General features: G+C 40.7%; 1 protein-coding gene across 1 annotated transcript; it reads right to left on the bottom strand.

The window, feature by feature from the left end:
• Positions 1-1,902: 1,902 nt before the first annotated feature.
• rgs7bpa (regulator of G protein signaling 7 binding protein a) lies at positions 1,903-10,393 on the bottom strand (the record flags this gene model as incomplete). The annotated part of the gene is made up of 6 exons (XM_080765090.1): positions 1,903-1,994; positions 2,449-2,519; positions 3,191-3,335; positions 5,195-5,325; positions 9,049-9,215; positions 10,244-10,393. The coding sequence occupies 6 exons, from the start codon at positions 10,391-10,393 to the stop codon at positions 1,903-1,905; spliced, it is 756 nt and encodes a 251-aa protein (XP_080621216.1).
• Positions 10,394-11,190: the final 797 nt, after the last annotated feature.

Consider the following 11,190-nt stretch of genomic DNA (forward strand, 5'->3'; position numbering starts at 1 on the left):
AATATATATTTCAGGTAGACATAATAGCATAATGTATTCTCTAATTGCAAACAACGGTGGACTTTTTAATAAACATTCAGTCATGCAAATGTTGTAATTTGATTTTACAGATTGTAATTTCAGTTCAGGAGATCCTCTGTTCAACTTCATACCATATAGGCCAGGGTATAGGCTATGTAGCCTACATACATTCTACTGCACTCCTACTGTACACATTTGATAGTTGATAGAAACCTGTGTTGTGGAAAGCTTTGCAGCTTTGTTTGGACATACTTAACTGACAGGAATGCAGGCCTGCAGGGAGATAACCAGCAATACTCTCTGGGGACCTCTCTCACGCACACAGACAGACAGACAGACAGACAGACAGACAGACAGACAGACAGACAGACAGACAGACAGACAGACAGACAGACAGACAGACAGACAGACCCAGTGCACTTTTTCCACTTCTCTCTGCATCCCTGTCAGAGAGAAATGTTGCCTTAGCAAGGGGACAATGCACAGCTTAAATTGACAACGATGACGTTAAGCAAGCAGTGTTATAACAAAAAGTATTTATTTTGTTGTGTTTTTCGAGGGGGGACAGCAGGTGTTTAAAAGCGTAGTAGTTTCCAGACATATTTGAGATGATTACTTATGGTATTATTTGTTACATATTGAAACCAGTAACCTTCTGTGGATCTAATCAGTTCAGCAATGCATTCTACTTCCACATTCCTGTACCCAAGTGAGAACAGTTTTCTTTCTTTTTTCAAACTTTCAAAAGCGGTGGATTACCTGCAGTTTAAATGCATATTATCAATGATTAAAATAACAAAAGAAAAACAGAAATTGCTTCAGAAAAGAGACTGGCCATACTTTTCAATAACAAAAGTATTTTATTAACAATGTAAAATGACTTAAAGCTTTTATCAGCTTTGACTACAATATCTTCACCATGCCCTAAACATTAATCACAATCAGTAATAAGCAAGACCCATGCTGCCTACCGTCTGTCAGCACTGATTGCACCAGACAAAGGGAGGCTCTCCCTGCTTATATGGCAACTGAACAGATTCTTTGCCAACTAACCCAAAATCTGAAAGTAATTCATATAGCGCATTGCGTAAAGAGTATGTGTATATACAAGTTCTAACATCTCCATTTATAGATAGATATCGTGTGCAAAGAAGTTTATTTTTTATTTATTTGTATTTGTATCGTATATTCCTCTTTGAAGCAGGAAAGTAAAAGTTGGGTACAGGTATTTGGTTCATGGAAGACTAAATTAATTTAAGTACATTAAGAAGAGAAACGGCAAGAAACGGAAAACATAGACATTAATACACAACAAACGTATTCTGCACAGTTCTGCCAACTCGTGTGGACAGACAAAGTTGTAACTCTGTCATTGCAAGTGCCACCCATAGTATTTGGATGGGGTCTATTAATAAGTTATTACACTTTTTCTGACACAAACAAACAATTATCTTTGCCTTGTTTTACATGAATCCTCAACTCATTCACTCAGCAATCATGTTTTGTGGAAGTAATCGAACATTGACAGTATTTCAAATGACCTCTCATTCCCGCTTTACATTGGACAAGCAAGGTATCTGACTTCATTTACCAAAAAGGGAAAAATCTGTTGCAAAATATTTTAAAATATATGTCCGTGACTATTTTTTTTTCATTACATTGCAATTACAATTCTTCTTTGTATTCCAAAATAAAATTATAAAATGGGCAGCTTTAAAAAAAAAAAAGAAAAAGAAAAAGAAAAAAGAGAGAGAGAGAGAGAGAGAGAGAGAGAATTCCTTTGAAAATGGCAGTAATCGATTGGTGGGAGACACAAGTGGTGAAGAACAGTGGGTAATGGTGTGTTGGTTTCCGCCTCCCACCGAAGGAAGGCGGGGCCCCTTAGCTGGTTACCAGGCAACAGAGCCCAAAGAACCGCCTCTTCCTCTGTCGGACCAGCGGGTAGGGGGTCAGGTTCAGTAAGCTGCTGTCATCTGGACAGGAGCACAGACAGGGTAGCCAAATCAGCCATTCCTGTTGCTTAACTACAGACACACACTGAAATATCCTTTGTGTTTATTTATCCATTTACGGGTCCATTTGGTTACATTTGTACACTCGCAGAGTTGAATTAACCCTCGAAACTTTACAGTGTATAGATAGAAGGCGTTCAAAAAGTGCCACGTGTACTGTATGGATTGCATCCAAAAGGAATTAATTCCATCATTCATTGGTTCAATATTTAGGTAAAACCCACAAACACTTCCACTTTCACTTAAAACAAGTTCAAATAATATTGCATAGCTGGCCGACCTACAGGCTTGTAGCTATGTTTGCTACTTTCGTTTCTGCCCGACAGCATCTAAATAGTCCTACAGGTATGGATCACATCAGAAATCACATCACATCTCAAAAACGTCCTACATGTAACATGCAAAAACGTCCTACCTTGGTTCTTCAGTGGTAAAGGCATCGTCTCCCTGAGTTTACTGAGAAGGTTCTTCATTTCTCTCATATCCCTGGTCAAAGACAGATCATATTTTTTAATTTGACTTAATTACCACACATCACACTCCCTCTCACGCACAAACAGTATGCAGTGTATCTGCACTACCAGAAAAGTTAAGCAAACAATACACCAACCGTAAAATTAGCTCCTTCAAACTAGTTACAAACTGTGGAAAATCTAATCAATGTACAGAGCACTGCATGCATGCACAGTACCTGCACAGTCCCTCAAACACCCTACACAAACACAGACATGCACACAAATGTGTACATGCATGCATGTGTTTGTATTTATTTATTTGACAGGGACAATAGAGAAAAAACGGGGGGTATGTGTTAGTCCGACATCCCGTTAGTCCGACTATGTGGCCAGTTAATACTCACCCGTGGCTTCCGCGTGCGGTTAGGGTTTGGGGACAGGGTTCGTATGGGGCTCTATGGTCGGAATATTGGTAGTCGGATTTATTGGTGTCGGATTATTGGGACGTCGGACTAACGCTACACACCGTAAAGTCAACATGAGGGTTTGAAGTCATGGCTAACTTGTAACCCCAGTCCCTGGACATCGCTGGCATACAGTACATGTGCATGGCATGAATTCATTTCATATGCATGCATGCAAATACTTATTATGCACATGCACACACATGTGCATGCTGTGTAAGTTCACCTCTCTACCCACCTTTCTATGTTGTCTATGTCAGTGGCCACCTGCCAGCAGAGCTGAGGACAGTCGGTGGGGGTAGAGGATGTGTCCTCCAGGATGGGGATCTCTGAGCTCTCTTCTGTCTTACTGTCAATCCTGGGAGGCCCGCACGATTCCTTACCTAGACCACAAATGAAAAACCACAATGGTTCAAACTCACAAATTATCCAAGTTTGTTGAGCGACAGGGTTGTGCTATACGAAGTATAATGTCCGTAGACGAGAGACAGTAAATCCACAGAGAGAATGGGTGAATGACATGCAGTAAATGGTCCAGCATGTTGAGAATCAAGCCTTATTCATTAAACATTATGAAACATTATTTATGAACAATTGAGACCTTTTGTAAAGTAGGTAATCACTTCTGGAAAATAACAGAAGACATATCACAGGTTGTTTTCTAATCACTTACTTTTCGATGTGCACAGAGTGCACAGTATATAATTTTATCTGAGGATCTAAACAGCAGCAGGTATCGTTTCTGGCTCCGAAGTATCGCGAGATTTTGCTGCCAGACAGGAAACGGTGGGAAGTCTCGCAAAACTTGGTGCGTTCAGAAAGGTACTTTGTGCTCTTTAGATACCATACCTCTATAAAAATTACACAGTGTACACATCGAATAGCAAGACAGCAGACAATAATGTGTTACATGTCTTCTGATATTTTCCAGAAGTGATTACTTTACAAACGGTCTCAATTGTTCATAAATAATGTTTGTTATGAGCTGGTCCAGCCGGCTCCATTCACTGCCATGTATTCATTGGACTTCCGGTGTGAGTTTGGCTCCCATGAAAGTGTCCATGAAAGTGTCATGGCGCAGCCCCGTGACCATTTCTGTTCCTTCTTAGAGCTTCCTTGGTGTCAGTATCCTGGTGTCAGTATCCTGGTCAAACAGATTCTATATAAAGAGGCGACACTCCTCAAATACTTGGAGTCAATATTAGTATAATCACAATTTAGATTGTTCTAATATATAGGGTAATGTTATTGTATTTAATCAGTTTCACATTATGGCTTTTATGTGCTATTATGTAGGCCTGCAGTATAATAGGCCTGGCTTTTGTAGGCTATGTAGGCCTATACACTATAATAGGCCTATCATTTTGCTCATGACCCATTGGAAAGCACTGTGGTTTAACTGTTGTTTATAAATGTACATGAATACAGATGACTTGATGTTCTGACTGTCTGGAAGTGGCTAGGTGCATGGTGCCATCATCAATTCATCAATTACTATAAACCCATAGACATCATATGGCTCTTACACTCTTAACTAGAAACAAGAATGACTCACGTCATAACTGCCAGGTGCGGCAAGCTCACTATGGGTTTTATCTCCCATTGATGATCGACAAGAAAAAATATATACAACGTATATATTTTTAGCATATGCCACTTAACTTAAGGTGGCTTGATTTATTTACATTAAAAGGGCATGTGAGCTCAAACCCACAGTTCAACATTTTAGTTTTAAGATGTTGATATTGATTTTGTATTCATCTTTAGGGCCCCAAATCACACCTTAGAAAGCATGAGTGTCTATTTCAAACAGAAAGTGTTCTTTGACTTTCAGCAATGGTACAATTATTTTTTCAGTGGGTAGATCTTGTTGAACTCGTCATTTTGAAAGTAGATCTCACGTCATAAATGTGTGGGCACCCCTGAGGATACGGCTTCATGTTGCAGTGTTCAGACTATGGGTTTTATCTCCCATTGGCTAAAAGGCGCTAGAGGCAGCCAATTATAAAAAGGTGTCCACTAGGTCCGACTCCTCACTAGTCTCAACATCGACAGTATAGCCAGGTTGCACCTGGCTAAAAAAGAATCCTGGCTTTAAGAAGTGTTCTGCCCCATCTTATGTTTGAACACCCCATAATAACCTGTGCCACCCATACTCCCCATGCATCTTCCAAGCATCTCCTACGTGAAACCCGCCCATACAGGCAATCCCCCACCCCCTATACTGCCAAGCCATTCCTACCTTTCCTGTGAAGCTGCAGGGAGCCCAGCAGACAGACCGACTTGAGCATTTCAGTGATGTACATCTCCAGGCAGCACTGCAGCTGGATGAAGAGCCTGCAGATCTCCGGGTGGATCTCCCCATCCTCTGGCCTGCAGTGAAACAGACACTGATAACGTATGCAGGAATATCATGAACCAAGAACAAATTATGTTTGACTTTAAAGATATAGGTTATAGGTTAGTATCCAGACCTCAAGACAAGAGACATTGCCTGCAGTGCAGATGACATATTGTTGACTCTGTATTTAATGGTGTATTTATTTAGGTTTGATTATGTCTGCAACCATAATTGGCAAAAAATAACATCATGAATAGGTCCAGTGCAGATATCAATGAACCATGTACACACTGTCACGGGGCAACCTGTGCCCTATATATATATACACACTATATACACACTACTGCCTAACTAAGTGAGCTAGTAGTACATGATCAAAATGACAGACTTCAGGGGTTCAAACATTCTGTTTATTTAAACACTGTTTATTGGAACCAAGCTGAAATGTATGTTGTGTTTGTCATCTGTCTTCTTCTGCAGTACTGGCACTCCTCAGAGCAGGGCCAGTCCATTTGGTTAAGAAGGGTTGGAATGTGCCAAGTATTGTAGAAGAGAAGGGGTGTGTTTATGATGGGTTTAACAGTGTTCTGGTTGTTAAAGTATTTGTGATTATATGGGCGCCTAGAAATGTGATTAAATTATGCTGGACAACATTTATTTAATAGTTAGATTATTCCTGTGGTATGGGAAATGTCTGTAAAAGCTAATTGATGGTTAATTGGAATCTGTACTTGTGGTAGGACCCACTCCCTATAAAGGGAGGCTGCAAGGGACAGACAGTCAGTAGTACTTGGGCAGGCAAAGCGTTAACAGCCAAGAGACAGAGCTGCCAGGGCCTTTAGTTAAGGGATAGCCTTTAGTAGTGCATTCACTGTATGGTGTGTTGTCTTTAGTTGTGCTTTAAGTTTCCTTTGTTTTTGTAAATCTATTTTCCACAGTCTTATTTATTGGAAAGGCCTTCATTTTTTAGAGAAATAAAGAATCAGAAAACTGGTAATCCTGAACTCGGCCAACTCTACACACACGGTTGATTGTCATCGTTGTTTTGCTAAATTAAATAGCAAAACAAGTCACTTGGTTAGAAGCCCAAAACTATTAATACTCTCTGCAATAATTGCATAAATACGCTTGAATGCACTCTCTCCCTTTTAGTATCAACTCATAAAAATATGGCATACCTTTTTACTATCAGCAAATTAGCAATTAATGAATATGTACATGTGAGAAGTTTATAATATGTGAAAACAAAACATACAAATCAAATTCACAAAATGAAAAGAATAAATGTTACTTCTGATTATTTTTTAAAAGGATCCCTGGCTAATAAGACAAATATTCTTTAAAACATTATACTTGCACTCTACAACTAAAATAAAATAAAAACACTTGCCTAAGCCTGCAGTGCAGACACCCTGTTACATGTATTTTTCAGAATGGACAAAATTATTATAATTTTTCAATACAGAATGAGATCATATCGACATCGGTAATATCGGCCATAACAGCAATTCATTATATCGGATATCGATATCGGCCAAAATGTCTCATCGGCACAGCCCTACTAAGGATAATATGAGCATTCAAACAATAATAAATACTTTTTATTAGCACGAGCATTTCATATATTCTATAGGGCTCGACCACACACATCAACATGCGACAGAAGCAGCTCCTATTGAATGAAAGTTATAGTGCGCAAGTATAATGTTTTAAGTGATATTTGTCTCAGCCAGGGATCCTCGTAAGAAGCCGCTGTAGAACCCAACATTGAAAGGAAAAGCTAAAGCTGAGAAATGTTCACCTGTTGAAATTTTTTCTCAGACAATAACACTGCACACACTTCCACTGCAGACTGCAGTCTGTGCTTTACTATATCGTTGTTTGGTCACAGTGCTTGACTTCTGTATCTAAAGTACAGTTGTCATCAATGCCATCCTGCTTATCAGCTTTCCTCTGGCACATTGGAGGCCCCGAATCACTCAACCATTCAGACACTCATGGCTGGCTTTATTTGATTAAAGGGGAATGATCTGTGCTGGCTAATTCAAGCTCTGCTGGAGACAGACATGGAAATGGCCAGGATTTAAGTATGCGTCGGTGATGATTGTGACAATGATGTTGATACTGTTAGTGGGTAACTGTAGCGTTCTTGTCAACTCCATTTCTATTACAGCAGCAGGAAGTTCAAATACAGCACTATAATGGATTGGACAGTACTTGCAGTCATTGGAGATGACCTGATATAATTGCATCTAATTGTTTAATTATAGAGCACATTTCTGGAAAAGAGCAGGGAAGAGCAGAAAAGGCCTTTGTATTTCAGTAGTGCAACACCGAAGGAAGGCTATATACAAATAAACTGCCGTGATTCACTTAAGATTCTAACAGGAAGGCTATTTCGAGCCTTGTGATGAAAAAGAAACTGAGATGAGTTTGCTCCCGTTCCTGCCTGTATGATTCATGTCCATAAAAGACAAGAAGCATGCATGTTCCATGCATATTGCCTGGCTGCACGGCATGGGTGAGAACAGCTTGTCACATGGATGTGTGGCTCAGAAACTCCTCTGCATGGGATGCAAAGATTTCATCATGCGTGTAACAGACGCTGAAGGATACACATTCTAAAATCACTTAAAGAGGATTAATTATTGAATCTTTGAGGAGGTTTTAGTAAGGTACTGTCAGCTTGACACATCAAGCCTCTCATTAATTACCATACTGGAAGAAACACATACACACAGGATATATTGATAGTGAAATCTATCTCGCAATGCAAGAGCAACATACTGTTTATATGCATGTATATGTAATATGGTTTGTACTGATAGAATATGTTGACGTTCCAACGCACCATTAATGCCTCGGGTTTAGCAAAGTGACAAATATTGTAAACAGTCTTACAGTAACTTCACGTCATCCATGAAGAGCTGGCTGAATAACAGCTGGACCTAACCATTTGTTATAGTTGAGGTAGTCTACCTGCAGTTCTCTAGTTGTTCTTTGCTATAGTACAGTATGTTAAAATGTATATATTATTGATCATATTTGTATACGCATATCTTCGCTACCCCCAAAGCACTTCGGCACTCACTTTACACACACATTTCTACTCAAAGGATCACAATGGAAATAAGCTCTTGAGCCTTTTTGTGTTTTATCCTTTTGATAGATAAATATAGGGTCACATACATTTTGTCAAATATAAACTCCATGCATCTCTGTTTTGCCTATATCTGAGTCTCTTTAAGTTTGTGGGTGCCAGGTCAATTGATACTGCAATAACTGCATTGCCTTTATTACCCTATTGGATGCACCCAAATCCCAAGATTTACTTTGCTCTTCTTAGTACCAGTGTAGAATAAGTGCAGACAACAAGCCACTGTAATCAAATACCACTGTATATCCTATATAGCAGCAAAGGATCCGTTTCTGATTCAGAAGTGCAATAAGTAAGCTTAACCATCTCATATTTCTGTAAATTATCAAAGAGATGAATGCTGATCACCTGCAGTATGCTATAGTTTCCATTATTTAATAATGCGGTAGAGACCTATTTGTTAGGCAAATCCGAGTGTTGAATGAAGTTGGCCAATATCTCTCTAGTCTGAAATGTAGGCTACTACAGCCTTGATTATGACTCAGAGGCGGAAATGTAACACTCGCATCTCTGCTTGCCAGTGACGGGGCGGTTATCACTTTCAGCACCATGGACAGTGCCAAGCAGTTTAGGCCTTTAAGTATGTTGATCCACTCACCCCGATATCACGGAAAGGCTCTGGTGTGCTGCTCTCGCCATTTCGCATCCTTTAGTTCGGGTCTTGAGCATTTCGGCCCGTAGTGCGGGACAATCAACCGTGATTTCGCCAATGGAGATGACCAACTCACGGTACAGGGCCACAAGCGTGTTGAACTCTTGAACAATCTGTGATTCAATGTGAAAAATGGTACCCAAAATCAATTAATTGACTTCAAATCAACACAAGAAGACGTTTACGAATGCAATAGGGAACTTTTGTTTAAGCAGTGCCTCCTGATATGATCCCAGAATCAATTGCAGTGGAGTAGAATCCTATATACAGTACACACACCGTCACGGCCTGTATCAACATGGAAACGTGCACTGAGCGGTATAAGAAAATGCTGAGCAGTAGCTATACTGTAGCTGTAGGCCTACTATAACTACTGTTCTAAACTATAGGCTATCTCATACTTTCATGTTGTTGATATGTCACTACAATAGTATAGTAGGCCAATAGACTAATAGAGCATAGACTACAGGATATTAACTTAACTGCACTATAATCAGTGATCCTATGGCTGCACCTATTTTCTCCCTGGCAGAATTATACAGAGTAGGCCATAGTAATTCACGTCTTCTAATTCTTTCTTTCTTTCTTTCGGTTTTTTTCCCGACCCGTATGCTAAGTTTGGTTGTTTGCACAGCATTGGATTGGGACACAGATCTCGCTCATTTTGTGCAACTCCGGCATTGCATTCTGATGTCCTCGTATGGTAGCCTATGAACTCGGATGTGGCGTTCATCATCACTGCTGTATGAATGTGCAAGTGGCCAATAGGCTCTTTCTGAAAACATCTGTCAAAATAGACACAGCCCTGCAATGCATGAAGTCTGCGATTCACACAGTTTGGATATCATTCCAAATTATTAGCAGCCGTTTTCAACACCCCAATGCAAATCACACGCTCATTATGCTTAAGGAGTTAAGGATCAATCTGGCTTCACTGCAACAAAAACAAAATGCAATGCAAAAAACTGATTACGTATAGCATTATGACTTGCATTATTTTTCGTCTTTTGGGACCACACATGCACGGGATAGTCGATCGCTCTGACTAGAACAAAGGAAGGGTGGGAGAATAACAGAGTATAGCCTATAGTGCTGATGATCGGAGAAGCACCATGCAGGCATCGACGTGTCGCAAACCTACCATTCTGCAGTCGGCCACAGCGCGCTGGGCTTTGCGGGTACTTTCGGTGCTCTCTCTCCTCTCCGGGTCTCGGTAAGGTGGTTTGCCGATCTGGAAGATGTTCCCGGCGGATCTGGGGCGGTTCTTGCGCCCATTCGGTGCAGAACTCATGCATACACATACACTAATAAAACAGCTCTAATACAGAACGTTTTCCCCCCTCTCTCCCCTAAACTCCACCACCTCTGTCTGTCTTGTCGCCGTATGGTGCCTTATATTCCCTCGTCGTCGTCCCCCTTTTTTTCTTACACTCAATTCACCTTCGACAACTAACTACAGACTGAATGCAGTCTCTCTGATTAATGTTATTGCTCTATATCTATTCCCTCACTTTGTCCTCCTGTGGTCGAAGAAACAAAAGCTTCTGCGCGCAGAAGTACCGGATGAGCGCCTGCAACTCCTCTCCGCATTGCCTCGACTCGACTGCGAGTCACCTTCAGTCTTCACACCCAGTCCAGGAGTCCAGCTAGCTGAGGTGTCTCTTCTGAAGTACAGTTACCTTTGTCGGAATGATATCACGGATATTCGCCAAATGCAACCATTTTTTATGATTGCGCTTTTCCATTAAGCACCAATAAGACGACTGATGATAACGGTCTGTTAAAGCACTGCGCCGTGCAGCCAATTTGCCTACGCAAACACTCAGCAAAAATAGGCTACCGTCGCCAATGTCACCGTTGATGAAATTAAATGTCGTTCATGTCTCTGCCAAAGGAAACCCAGAGTGATTGATTATAGGATGTGCCGATTTTGTTCCTGATGCCCGATTCTTTTTTTTTTCTTAGAGTGTTTCCAATCGAGTAGGCTAGGATCTAACCTTGGCGAGTCACAATGAGACGAGTAGTTGCTACAGGCCTGACGTGGCGCGGTAGCTGGCAACACTGCGCACCCATAGGACACGAATACTA

This window comes from Protomyctophum bolini, assembly GCF_963924005.1.
Source record: "Protomyctophum bolini genome assembly, chromosome: 6".
NCBI classification, from domain to species: domain Eukaryota; kingdom Metazoa; phylum Chordata; class Actinopteri; order Myctophiformes; family Myctophidae; genus Protomyctophum; species Protomyctophum bolini.